The 14,517-nt window shown below is 49.7% G+C and overlaps 1 protein-coding gene across 1 annotated transcript in view; it reads right to left on the bottom strand.

Annotated features, from left to right (window-relative positions):
• POLA1 (DNA polymerase alpha 1, catalytic subunit) overlaps positions 1–14,517 on the bottom strand; it is a 413,999-nt gene that overhangs the window by 269,796 nt on the left and 129,686 nt on the right. The window contains exons 28-29 of the mRNA XM_056861806.1: positions 12,227–12,319; positions 2,664–2,869 (exon numbers count right to left, since the gene is read on the bottom strand). Of these exons, the coding sequence (XP_056717784.1) occupies positions 2,664–2,869; positions 12,227–12,319 (299 nt within the window). The remainder of the gene's footprint in view (positions 1–2,663; positions 2,870–12,226; positions 12,320–14,517) is intronic.

Genomic DNA, 14,517 nt, shown 5'->3' with positions numbered 1-14,517 from the left:
GACATCTTCATTTGTGAAATAGGTAAGACATTACCTACAGTTTCATCGGGAGATGGTTCCGAGGGAACTTCAGATCTGATCTCGGAGTAGTAAGAGTTGGAATCTCTGTCCAAATCCGAGCCCTGAGCTGAAAATAGAGGCTCCAACTGATGCATAGGTAGAGGTTGGCAAGTAGGTTGGTATACTGGAGTTGCCCAGGGCGGAAGTGGTTGTTGCTGGGCCAGGGGCATCCATTGGGTATACTGTGGGTAAACCGGCTACGGAGCTTGTAGTATCTGGGGAGGCCACTGAGACGGCCACCAAGGCTGAAGGTTCGGCTAAGGTTACGGCAAAGTGACTGGAACCAAGACTAGTGTGGAACCGCAAGGCTGAATTGCACGGGCGGGAACTTGAAGAGCCAGGGCAGAGATTGAGGCCATGGTCGGTGGCATTGGAACCAAGGATGAAGAAGGTGGAACTGACAAAGTTGACGGATGGGGAACATTGGAACCCAATGAGTCCGGGTCCAAATGCGAAGACAGTGTTCAAGGAGGGGGCGGTGTAGATAGGCCCTCCAATACTATAGGTTCCAAAAGAGCTGGATCCAAAGTAGACAGAACTGGCCCCTTCAACTCTACTTGAAAGGAAGATTGCTTATCCAAATGCTTCATCCTTGATTTAGCTTTTTGGGAAGGCAGCTCTGAAGAACTCTGCTTCTTAGACTTCGGTTCTGGAGACTTTGAATGTTGCTTGTGAGTCTCTGGGGTTGGAACCGGTGGACTCGGACCAAGTAGGTTGTTCCCGTGTGGCCAACAACTTCAGAGCCGGCATATCGGAACAAGAGACAGGGAAGCCTTCAAGTGTGCAGCCCTATCGGAACGGGCATGAACTGTTGACAATGTTGGCAGGCAATGACATTGTGGGACTTACCGAGACAGAAAATACACAGTGAATGGCCATCTGTCTTGGTCATCTTAGTCCCACACTTAATACACTTCTTAAACAGTGTTTTCTGAGTTATGGCCCAAAAAGCGGTCAGTGAAAAAATGTAAACAATGATAAACGGATTGTGAAGCTCTAAGATCCTTTCCCATTGGAAGAGAGAAAGAGCTGAGGGAATCGGGGGTGCCACTCCGCTACGGCGCTTCTTTTTGGTGGGAAAATTGATGTATTCGCGATGGAGGCGGTGACCCCATCTACTACTAAGAAGCTAAAGAATCCTAATCCGGTGGCAGGCCTGCGTGTGTGCAGCCCCAATGTGGGACTGCCTAGAAGTACGATGATGAACAATTGTTACCCAATTATTATGTTGAGGCCCAGAAGTATAAAACAAGACTCTTCCCAATGAATTACCAGACTACTACCAGTATTTTCAAACAAACCCCTTGGTTAATGGAAAAAGGCTGTCTATGAAAAAAAAAGATTTATTAAGCTACCATTTTGCACCAGCTGGAGCCTCCTGATCAGTCCCAAGGGCAGCCCTGCGTAGAGTGAGTTACAGTAGTCTAGCCTAGAGGTGACCGTTGCATGGATCACTGTGGCTAGATCGGTGCGGGAGAGGTAAGGCAGCAGCTGCCGGGCCTGGCGGAGATGGAAAAAAGCCACTTTGACCACGGCTGCGACCTGGGCCTCCATAGATAAGGAGGCATCCAGGATCACACCCAGGCTCCTGACAGTGGATGAAGGTATTAAACTCACGCTGTAAAGAGCCAGGAGCTGGCACCCCATCCCCAAGCCACCCCCACCAAGTTACAGGACCTCCGTCTTCGATGGATTCAATTTCAGCCAGCTTTTCCTCAACCACCAAGTCACTGAATCCAAGCACCTGGCCAGTGTGTCTGGGGCGGAGTCCGGGTGGCCATCCATCAATACATAAAGCTGGGTGTCATCAGCATACCGATGACAACCCAGCCTGAAACTCCTAACCAGCTGGGCAAGAGGGCGCATGTAGATGTTAAACAACATAGGAGAGAGGATCGCACCCTGCAGCACCCCACACACCAAAGGATGCCACTGCGAAACCTCTTCCCCTAGCGCCACTCTCTGTCCCCGACCCTGGAGAAAGGAGCACAGCCATTGAAGGGCTACTCCCAGGATCCCGATGTCGGCAAGGCAGTGGTCTGAAAGATCGTGATCGACTATGTCGAAGGCTGGTGACAAATCCAACAGCATCAGCTGCCCCGACCCGCCTCGATCCAGCTTAAGAACAAATTCATGGATTTTCTATGAACAGACAGGAAGCGTAATCCTATGTATGTTTATTCACAAGTAAGTACCATTGACTTCTTACTTCCAAGAAAGAATGCATAGTACTGCAACTGGTATGTGCATGTTGAGATTACAGACACTGATTACCTACTAACTGTTGGTAAAATTTCTGTTTAAATTCTGACATCAAACATTGATATCAGTTTCAATTAGGCTGCAGCTGTATACATAATCACTCAATCATTCCCTCTAGCAACAACCTCCTGGAAAACACTATCTGCTCTTACATAATGACCCTGAAATGTACTTCCTTATAAGTAAACCCCCATGATTTCTGTGAGGCTTACTTGCAGTGTGCTTAAGATCACAGCTTCAAAGCAAACAAAAGTTTTGTTTTCTTTATAACAGATTATAACAACAATTATACAAGGGGAAATTATTCAATAAGGAACTAGACACAAAAAAGCATAACTTACTTTCCAGTATCTTTTGCAAGGTCACACCAGTCTCTTCGCACTATGTCTAGTCCTTTAAGTTCTTGCTTGGTAACGTAGTTTCCATTTCCTGTTGGCTCTACAACCAAAGCAGCATATTTCTTCTTTTTCAACAGCAAAAGGGACTTAAAGACTCCATCAATATCTATCTCCAACAATTTGTACAGTTTGTTCACTTCACTTTTAATCTGAAAATGCATAAGCAATGAGACCAAATCATCATCTCAGTCACTGGAGAGAAATATGCTTTGCAAAAATAAGAAAGTTGCACAGTGGGGATAGTCATTTGCCATGTGACTACAGTTTATGAAATGCATTCAATATGTACCAAAGGAATGGGGAAGCACTGGACTTCAGGCACAGCAAGTCTACACCTACCTATCCATAGGATACTTTTTGCAACCGTTTTAGAGAAACTGAAACATTAACAGGAGTGGATTAAGGCTACTAGGGGAAGCCTTGGTGAGCTAATGGCCTAGGGGATCATCCTTCCATCCCAACCCAAGGTCAGCCTACTGTGAAGTGGGCAGGAGCCACCAAGAGTTGGTGGTCCCTCTGTCACAGCTCCCTACTTTCTACACTCCCTGTCACCAGCCCCCACCATGAGTCAAAATCACAAGAGCTGCTACTGCAGCAAGGTGAACACGAGCTGCCACAAGCCAGTAGCCACGGTCCACATGATTTGTGCAGGTGATGCCACCACAAGACTTCCCCTTCGGCATAAGGCAGGTGGATATGAATCAGATGGGAGCGACAGTGAGCCTGCTCCTTCCCTTACCCTTCATCAGGGGCTGGGCCCTTTTTAGCCTCCCAATCTGCCGCTGAATATAAAGGAGGTTTCTACTCCATGTTTCTGCCAACCATTTCAAGGATAATCTGCTTTCAAATAATTTCAAACTGTATATAATACAGTTGGCTTCCCCCCTCACACACACACACACACACACACAGGCTCTTGGTACAAGTTTCTGGAGTTGACATTTCCAAGGCACTTCTCTTCTGAGCCTTCATCTTTACCCCTGGAGCTTTGTTCTAAGTTTTTCACCACTGCCCCTCAAGGGGTGTTTTCTATTGCTTCCGTCTCTCCAAGAAGTGTCATTTCAGGCCATAATTTCCCCTTCCAAAGAGCACAATTTAAAGTGCAACAGAAGCTTCCAAGTTGTATTTCAGTTGCTTTAATATAAGTTATTTTAATATAATCAATTAATATAATTAAGTTACCTTAATATAATCAGAAGGTAAAACTGGCTTGATCTGTAAACAAAAATCCCACATTTCTTTCTGTCAGACCTAGAGCAGGACTACTCCCATCTAAGGATATAAACTGAGAAGCTTCACCTCTACTTTATACTGTAAGAGGTCAAAAGCCCTATATCACGGTTATATCCTCCAGTATTGTCTGTGCTCACTCCCCCCCCCCCCCGCCAAGACTATAAACAGAAGAAGAAAGAGGCCAGGAATATTTTTATTGCCATAAATTCTACTTCAATGTTCCCCTGGAATATTTTTGCTTTCCTCTAAGGATCCTAGAGTAAGCCATTTCTTCAAGGGGCTCTGACTGCATTCAATGATGCAATACATCCACATGCAAAATAAAGAAACCACAGTTAAAATCTATGAAACCTAAAATCAATTAAAAACATGTTTCAATGCATACAACACATACTGTCTAGCCAAACTCACAATTCCTCACCAGAACTCTAAAAACATCCAAGTCCTCAAGATCCAGATTCCAGAAGATTGTTCAACAGCAGACAAGTTACACAGCAATCAGATTTTGCATACTGAAAGTTGCACGAATACTACTGCTATTCAAACCTCATTGAATAAAGCATCCTGCTAGATAAAACATTCTGTACACCTCCTCTGGAAAGGCATTCCAAAAAGCAGTGACAGTCATAGAAAAACCCATTGGCCATATGGAAGACAAGCAGACTTACAGAATGAAGGAAGCATTACAAGATGACATCGTGTTGACTTTAACTGGCTTGAAGAATACATTAGGAAAGACAGTTCTTCAAGTACATGGGTCCCTGTGAGGGTCTCTGTCTATGTGTCTCTGCTTTCCATCACCTGCCTTTGCTTTGTTATCAGTGAACTCGTAAAAGCAGTTCACACCTTCTGGTCTCAGGCGCCAGGCCTGATTGCCCCTAGTATCTTCCCCCCCCCCCCGCTGTTCTTCCTGTCAGTACTCCCTCAGGCCGATGCGGCCTTGGAAGTGTGATAGCTTCACCAGACTTCCTGGGACTCGTCTGATGTTTTGTATTATGCCAAGCTTGTAACTTCCCATAACAATAAGTGTGAACCCCAGTGCCCCAGTGCCCTGGAGTCAATATATTCTGTAAACCCGAATAGCCCCTCACTTGCAGCTTTCTACCTGTGCCTGTCTCATCTCCTGATGTCTTCAATAAATCCTTTGTTTCTTTATCAACGTCTGAACATTTGATTTGGAGAAGTAAACTCAGAGAGAGGGGATCTCTCACATTAAGCTGCAAGTCTTTGCCTCTCGGACTGCTGCTGTACCTTTTGGGACAGAATGCAAGGCGACGAGGAAAACACCCCTACCACCCCTGACGCACCGAATGAACCGGTGGTGCCGGAGAAACCGGACCCCAAGGAGGAGGGTGCCAAGCCAAAGGAGCCTAGGGATCCCATCCCCGACCAAGGCCGGGACGGACGTCCCCGAGGACTTTTTAACAATTGGCTGGACTCCCCCAAGGGTTGGTCTCTCTCCCGAACCGCGGCGAAGGATCGCCGGTTGGCCTTCCCCAGCACGGGACTCGAAGGGGACCCGGCACGCAAGGAGGCCCTGATGGAGGAAGAACGCAAGCAGTGGCAGGAGGATCGCCAAGCTATGCAGGAGCAGATGGAAACCATGCAGCGTGTGATGGGTGAGATGGCAGCGGCCCTGGACGCGCTGAAAGTGCAACCGCCCACCGGCAATCTCCCGGACGGAGCACCGGCAGCCCCTCCCGCGCCTCCTAGCCTCCCGTCCCGTCGGGACCTGAAAGTCACGTATGACGGTTCAGGGGACCAGTTGACCTTTTTCATGGTCCAAGTGGACATTTTTATGCGAGAACAAGGCCGAACCTTCACCTCCGAGGAGTCCCGGGTGCAGTACGTGGCTTCCTTACTGCAAGGGGAGGCGGCCGCCTGGATGGTGCTGCAGTATGAACTCCGCTCGCCGGTGCTGCGAACCCTGGACGAGTTTATGGTAGCACTCCGAAACCGCTTTGAGGACCCGACTCTGGGAGAGCGGGCTAAAGCCTCCCTGATGCAACTGCGCCAAGGGACCAAGTCGGTGGCGCAGTATGCAAGTGAGTTCCAGTCACTGGCCAGCCGAATCCTGGACTGGAGTGAGGCCACTTTGGTACAGTGTTTCAGGGAGGGCCTCAACCCGGACCTCCAACATTGGGCCTTCATGCAAGGGAACCCCCCGGATGTGGAAGGCTGGGTTCGCCACGCTGCCGACATCGAGAATCGCAAACAACTTTTGACCTTGTCCAAACAACGCATTGGACGAGACCCGAGACCCCGGAGCGACCGGGGCCGAGACTTCCGACTGGGGGGCAGCGGGGGTCCCTCGGCTGCTGAACGCCGCAAGCGTTTTGAGACCGGTGTCTGCCTGACCTGCGGAGGTAAGGGACACTTTGCGTCACAGTGCCCCTCTCGTTCGGGCCGTCCCAACCCCCCACGCCAAGCCCCAACTGAACCACAGAAGGCGACTGCCGAGGACCAGCCCCGCCGCAGGAGCGGACCGCTGGGCCGACGTTCCGGCGCACCCTCCGCTCTCCATGCGCGCCCCCAGGACGGAGCCTCCACTTCTACTGGCCCGACGGGGTCCCGGATTACAAGTACCACTTTTGATTCGGACGGGTCCCCGACCGCCACCACTCCTTCCCCCTCTTCCAGCGAGGAGGAAGAGTGGGAACAGCCGGCAAAAAACGCCGTCGGTCTGCTGTAGAGGGGGCTCCGCAGCAGACCGCCCCTGTTGTTGTGCAAGGAGCTCCACCGATGGTAAGCGCCCAAGAGGACAATGTATATGTGCGTGTTCACCTTTCCCTACCAAAAGGGGGTCCCAGTTTAGAATTCCCCGCTTTGGTTGACTCGGGGTGTGCCCGCACCATGATTAGTGAGGACACAGCCAAGAAACTGGGAGTCCGGCGCAAGCGGCTTCCGGGACCCCTCCGCTTTTCCCAAATGGACGGGAGTGATTTTAAACGGGGCCCGGTGACCCACAGAACTGCAGCCGTGATTATGTCCGTGGGGGAACATTGGGAACGCTTGTATTTTACCATCGCCCCTATAGTAACCCCGGTGGTATTAGGGATGAACTGGCTACGGGGACACAACCCGTCCATCGACTGGGTTGAACGGGTGCTCTCGTTTCCCGAAAACCCCTGTAGATTACATGACAAGGAACGGGTTGTCCGGTCTCCGGCCGCCGCTGTGGTAGGGTCTCCCCCCCCCAGCCACCGTTCCTCCTCAACTGCCCACTGAATACTCGCAGTTTGCGGACGTCTTTGATGTTAGGGAATGTGACGAACTACCCCCCCACAGAGAGACGGACTGCGCCATCGAAATTGTGGGGGAAGGCAAGCTGTCTAAAGGGAAGGTTTACCCCATGAGCCCTAGTGAAAAGGCGGTGTTACGGGACTATCTGGATGCCAACTTGGCGAGGGGTTTCATACGCCCTTCCAAGGCTCCTTATTCGGCCCCAGCCTTCTTTGTGAAGAAAAAGACGGGAGATTTAAGACTGTGCATTGACTTTCGTAGGCTAAACGCCGTCACCCAGTCTAACGCTTACCCTCTCCCTCTTATTCCCGACCTTCTAGCACAATTAAAGGAGGGCCGAATCTTCACCAAACTGGACTTAGTGGAAGCATACCACCGCATTCGCATTAAAGAAGGAGACGAACCCAAAACAGCCTTTTCCAGCTGTTTTGGAATGTTTGAATACCTAGTCATGCCTTTCGGACTTTCGGGGGCTCCCAGTGTGTTTATGCAATTAATTAATGAGGTTTTGCATGATTTGCTGTTTCGGGGGGTGGTGGTATTTCTCGATGACATCCTTATTTACTCTGAAACCATGGAAGAACATGTGCGCCTAGTGCGAGAAGTGCTCCAGCGGCTGCGGGAGCACAAACTATATGCTAAGGTGTCCAAATGTGAGTTCCACCAACCTTCCATTACATTTCTTGGGTACGTGATTTCCCACCAAGGGTTAGAAATGGACCCCGCAAAGGTCCAGGCGGTGTGGGATTGGGAACCCCCCACTACCCGCCGCCAGCTTCAGCAGTTTTTGGGATTCGCTAACTTTTACCGCAACTTCATTCCCAACTTTGCCCAAGTTGCGCTTCCCCTCACTGCCCTGTTGCGTACCAAGGACAAGGGGGCTAGCGCCGCGCTTCCCTCAGCCCGTTTGCAATGGTCCCCCCAGTGCCAGCAAGCTTTTGAACGTTTAAAGCTGCTTTTTTCATCCGAACCCGTTTTGGCCCACCCGGATTGCACCAAGCCTTTTGTGGTGCAAGTGGATGCCTCGGATGTGGCCATGGGCGGGGCCCTATTGCAGAGGGACGAAGGGGGGCGGTTGAGACCTTGCGCCTACTTCTCCAAGAAGTTTTCCCAGTCCGAAATCAACTGGGCTATTTGGGAGAAGGAGGCGGCGGCGGTCAAACATGCCCTCACCATATGGAGGCACTTTTTAGAAGGTGCCGAGCTGCCGTTTGAAGTGTGTACCGATCACAAGAATCTCGAGGCTCTCAAGGGAGCTAGAAAGCTCAACGCCAAACAAATTCGGTGGGCCCAATTCTTCGCAAAATTCCGGTTCACCCTCAAGCATGTCCCTGGCAAAGAGAATGCCCTAGCTGACGCTTTGTCACGACTTCCCCAGTATCGCAACGATTTCGATCGCCCAGTCGACTCCCTGTTCACTCCCGAGCAGCGAGGGGAGGTTCCTAGCTTAGCCGTCACTACCCGGTCCCAAGCCCAACAACCTGACACCCCCCCTACGCTCAAAGGTATCCCGGAAGCCTTCCAACAGCGACTCCGGGACGCCTCCTTACAGGAGGAGGAGCACCATCTCCTCCCCACGGGCTTGGAACGAACCAACACCTGGTGGGTGCAAGGGGGAAAACTATATGTCCCATCCTCCCTTCGTAAAGAGGTATTGGGACTTGTACATGGTGCCAGGTTGGCGGGTCATTTTGGTTTCATAAAAACTCTTCACCTGGTACGGAGGCAGTTTTGGTGGCCCGGTATGAGATCCGATGTAGAGCTGTACGTGCGCAGCTGCCCCACTTGCGCCACAGCCAAAAGACGGATGGGAAAACCCCCAGGGCTCCTCAAACCGCTTGAGAACCCCTCCCGACCCTGGGAAGTCATCGCCATGGATTTTATCACCGACCTACCTCCAAGTCGGGGAAAGACGGTTCTCTGGGTAATCACGGACCTCTTTTCCAAACAGGTCCATTTCGTTCCATGTGCAGGTCTTCCTTCAGCCCAGGGCTTGGCTAAACTGTTCGTCACACACGTCCTCAGGCTACACTCGATCCCGAGGAAGGTCCTCTCCGACCGGGGGGTCCAGTTTGTTGCCAAATTTTGGCGAGCCTTCCTGAAGCTAATGGGGGTGGAGGAACAGGGCCTTTCTTCCGCCTATCACCCCCAGACGGATGGTCAAACGGAACGAGTAAACGCGGTGGTAGAATGTTATTTGCGCTGCTATGTAAATTTCCACCAGGACGACTGGGTCGACCTGCTGCCATTTGCCGAATATGCGTACAACAATGCGCCTCATTCCTCTACCGGCTTTAGTCCCTTCCAAGTAATATACGGGACGGAATTCGGTCCTTTCGGTTCCGCTCCCGTCACGCCAGAGCTCCAGTCCACCCCTGATCTTCAGGAGTGGATTCAGGTAGTCAAATCTACCTGGCCATGGCTGCTCAAGAATCTTGAGAGGGCAAAAAGCAAGTACAAGGAACAGGCAGACAAACACCGGTCTCTGGGATGGGAACTTAAGGTGGGAGAGCAAGTCTATCTAAAAACCTCCGCTCTTTGCGTCCCTGCAAAAAATTGAGCGACCGTTATGTGGGACCTTTCCCCATTACCAGAGTAATCAATGAGGTTACCGTGGAACTGGAACTCCCAAAGACCCTCAAGGGGGTCCATCCAGTCTTTCATATAAGCCTTCTCAAACCTTATGTGCCAGCTCCCCAGTTCCACCCCCCTCCCGCACACGAGATTCCTACCGTGGTAGGGGGAGATACCCATTTGGAAATATCCAAGGTTTTAGATTCCAAATGGAAAAAAGGGAAACTGTTTTACTTTGTTCGGTGGAAAAACCTTGGGTCCGCTCACGACGAGTGGGTGGCCGCACCCCACATGGCGGCCCCTCGCTTGATCCGAGAATTCCACCTCGCTTATCCCGATAAGCCTCGCCCTCTCGAGAACCCTGGAGGGGGGCCTTAAGGGGGGCAGAATGTGAGGGTCTCTGTCTATGTGTCTCTGCTTTCCATCACCTGCCTTTGCTTTGTTATCAGTGAACTCGTAAAAGCAGTTCACACCTTCTGGTCTCAGGCGCCAGGCCTGATTGCCCCTAGTATCTTCCCCCCCCCCCCCGCTGTTCTTCCTGTCAGTACTCCCTCAGGCCGATGCGGCCTTGGAAGTGTGATAGCTTCACCAGACTTCCTGGGACTCGTCTGATGTTTTGTATTATGCCAAGCTTGTAACTTCCCATAACAATAAGTGTGAACCCCAGTGCCCCAGTGCCCTGGAGTCAATATATTCTGTAAACCCGAATAGCCCCTCACTTGCAGCTTTCTACCTGTGCCTGTCTCATCTCCTGATGTCTTCAATAAATCCTTTGTTTCTTTATCAACGTCTGAACATTTGATTTGGAGAAGTAAACTCAGAGAGAGGGGATCTCTCACAGTCCCAGGTTGTGAAAGGCTTTATGGAAACTCTCTGGACACATCGTTAGGAAAGAAAGACAGGAATGCATCCTACAGGAAATCCTACAAGACATGATGGTCCATATTACCAACAGTATTGGTATATGTGTGGCCCAAACAGCAGATATTTATGGACAGGAGCAGGGCTACTCGTGATGAACCTTCCATTCTGGCTTGCCTCCCTGAACTATACTCCTGCTCCTCTACTCAGCAGAGGCAAAATGTCTTTATTATGTAGGCAAAGGGGTATTTTGGGAGGTAACTCTTTATTACCTCACAAAATGAGTGCGTCAGAAACATATGAGTAGTAAACATTCATGTGCCCTGGGGGAAAAAAACTCAGTAGTGGCTCCAAAAAGTACAGTATTTTTCGCTCCTTAAGACGCACTTTTTTCCTCCTCAAAAGTGAGGGGAAATCTCTGTGCGTCTTATGGAGTGAATGCCGGCTGGGCGCGTGCGTGTCGGGACGGCGCGAGCCGGCGTTCCCCGCCCCGACGGCCAGCTGGGAGGTGGACGGGGCGCACAGAGCCAACTGGGCGCGTGCACGTCGGGACGGCGCGAGCCGGCGTTCCCCGCCCCGACGGCCAGCTGGGAGGCGGGCGGGGCCGCACAGAGTCGGCTGGGCGCGTGCGCATCGGGACGGCGCGAGCCGGCGTTCCCCGCCCCAACGGCCAGCTGGGAGGTGGACGGGGCGCACAGAGCCGGCTGGGCGCGTGCGCGTCGGGACGGCGCGAGCCGGCGTTCCCCGCCCCGACGGCCAGCTGGGAGGCGAGCAGGGCCGCACAGAGTCGGCTGGGCGCGTGCGCTGGCTCGCGCCGTCCTGACGCGCATGTGGAGGAGTGGGGAATCAAACCCGGTTCTCCAGATTAGAGTCCACCACTCCTAACCACCGCTCTTAACCACAACACCACGCTGGCTTGTCTTTCTAAAGTGTTATCTGGACATCCTGTGATATATAGCACAAAATCCTGAATGCTGTCACATTACAAAGTCATTAAATTATCAAGTCTATAACTAAACAACATTATTTCTTGAACAATCTTATATTAAGATACCCTTGTGGGGAGAAATTAACAGAGACCATACTTTGGAAACCAAAGCTATGAAAAAAATAAACTGAAAACCATTCAGAAACAGAAGTTGATGGTAGGGGAAGACTTCTAGACATGGATAGAAGGTAGACACTGGTCAATGGTTTGAAAAACGCTGCTGCAAAATAATTTTACAATACCCTGAACATTCAATGTCAAGATAGCTACCAAGAATCATGAAAGAGCTAACAAGGTCACTATTTTGTATTTAAACAACAATGTATCTGTAATATACATTTAACATGCTGTACAAAAACTGACCTGGATGGCCCAGACTAGCCTGATCTCATCAGATCTCAGAAGCTAAGGTCAGCCCTGGTTAGTATTTGGATGGGAGACCACCAAGGAATGCCAGGGTTGCTGTGCAGAGGAAGGCACTGGCAGACCACCTCTGAGTTTCTTGCCATGAAAGCCCAAAAGGGGTCACCATAGGTCGGCTGCGACTTGACGGCACTTTACACACACACACACACAAACTATGACAAGAACTTTAAAATGCCTTTACCTTATTCCCCAATTTAAAGACCTCTTCCAAGTTGGTAATGTTTGTGTTTATCATAATGGAGTCAGTATCACCATAAATTACTTCCAGATTCATCTAGTTAAAAAACAAAAATCATGTACAAATTAGAGCTACAAGACAAATCTAAATTTCCAAAAGTCTACAATCAATTCCTTTCTAATCTTTAAGTAGTTTTTAACTCAGTTCCAATTTGTCCTTGACAGGTCACAAAGAAAGAAGTTTGAGTACCAAAACCTGACTGTCCCATCAAAAAGTTAAGAGGATATCTTTGATAATAAGCACAGAAAGTAAATAGTGATTTTCTTAGTACTGGAGGAGAGGAAAGGGGGAAAAAGAGATCCTCTAACAAATGGAACCAATAATCAAGTGGAAGAAGAGAGTGATGAAATATAAAATTGTCTTTTTCATAATACAAGTCTTGATAATATAATAAGGGATGCTGAAAACTATTCAGTCTCCAAAAAGACACCATTATTGGTCTATGACTAAACTCTAATTACCACTGTTACTAATTTGCCTAAAATACTCAAACATAGGCTTTAAGCCAGGATTAGATTAAAAGAGGGGAATAAAAGCGACTAAGACTCACTTTGGTCGCGCCTTGCGAACCTCCTGGGACTGGCTCCAGGGGGAAAGTACTTGGAGGGGGGGAGGGAGAGCAGCAGCACTCTCACCTGCTCCGCGTGTCGGGCATTTGCCCTCCTTCCCCTCTGCCCCACCCCACAGCCTATTGTCGTGCAGGGCGAGCGCAGCAACTGCTGGCGTCAGGGTTGGAGTTGGAGCTCTCTGCGCTGCACCACCTCTTCCCTCACCAATTTAGGGGCACGCTGCCCAGGCACCAGCCTGTTTGTGGCCTGGCGGCGGGGAGAACAAAACACAGGGATGGAGTGAAGGAGCGAGTCGGGACACATGGTTTTGGAGAGGTAGGAGTGTCTTCGGCGGATTCCTCACTCTGGATTACAGCGGCTGGCCCTTTAAGAGGGTCATGTGTTGCAGTGCGGGGCTTGTATTTCCAGAGGCTGCTGTAGGAGACTGCAGAGGCTCTGAGAGGGACGGAAGCTGCTTTTGAACCGAAAGTATCTGCTTTCAGCGCAAATCCCCCTCACCTCCTTCGTTTTCCGTAGAGGAAATTTTAAAAATAAATAAATATACTTTATTCCTTTGCCTCCAGCAAGTTGCTTTAAATTGTAATAATAATAGGGGTAAAGGAGGAATGACTAACACAAAGGACAAGAAGCAAGGAGTTTGCTGGAAATGTAATGTGCCAGATGGTTCTTACTTTCATGTATGGTGGACCTGCTTGAAGCAGCAATCTTATTGGAAAGCGATCCACAAAGAACAGCAGAAGATGTTTCAACAAAAAATTAATTTAAATCCCAAGAACCTTTTGTTAGGGATAACGCCAATGGAGTTGGCGTCTCCACAATTCAAAGACTTCTTCGGATGTGCCACAAGCACTGCTAGAGTTATTCTTGCAAGAAGATGGAAACAACCATCTCTGCCAGACATGGAAGAATGGAGAGACAAAATGGAATACGCAACTATGGCCAAAATGACTCACATGATGAATGTAACGGATGAGGAGACTGTTGATCAATTTAACAAAAAATGGAAATTGTTTTATAAATATATGTAGGCTGAAGGCTAAGTTAAGTAACACCAAGAGCTAAATGGTGCATATCTATAAGGCAGTCCTTTAGTGCAGAGTAGAAAATTATATATTTAGTCTTAAATATTTAGGATACTTATTCTTTAAATATATTAGGGTTTTAGAAAAGTCACAGTTTATCGTTAATGAGGTCCCACCTGGTGTGCTATGCGAAGAACTTTTTCTAAATGCTTCATCATAGTCCATGGCCGCCGGGTCACCCGCCAGCTCCCTAGCGTGCAGCACGTTGCTCATGTGGTTTGTGAGATGCCACGCCCATTAAGGGTATGCAGCCTGAACCACATCCATAAATACTGTGTACCCAGATAACCAGTTAAAAAAGTTTCGTTCTGCGGCATTGGCTTTCCCCCCTTTCTTACTGGTGCCATCAACAAGGTACTGGCTTTTGATTCAGGTTTAATTGGTGGTGGGGCCTTGCCTTTGCAGCAAGACACGATACTGCAGTGCCTGGCGGGCATGAGGTAGGAGGGCCTGGCACCTAGGACCATATCGTTCCACATTGCCGCCATTTCTTTCTTTAGTAAGGCATATGGCTACGCTAATCCCTGTCGGGGGTTTTCCATACAGCGGGCTGTTCAGGGTTGGAAGCAGATGTCACCCTGAT

This window comes from Euleptes europaea, chromosome 16, assembly GCF_029931775.1.
Source record: "Euleptes europaea isolate rEulEur1 chromosome 16, rEulEur1.hap1, whole genome shotgun sequence".
In the NCBI taxonomy this organism is placed as follows: Eukaryota; Metazoa; Chordata; class Lepidosauria; order Squamata; family Sphaerodactylidae; genus Euleptes; species Euleptes europaea.
The sequence above is the reverse complement of the archived record's forward strand: the minus strand, read 5'-3'. Positions and strand labels throughout refer to the sequence as shown.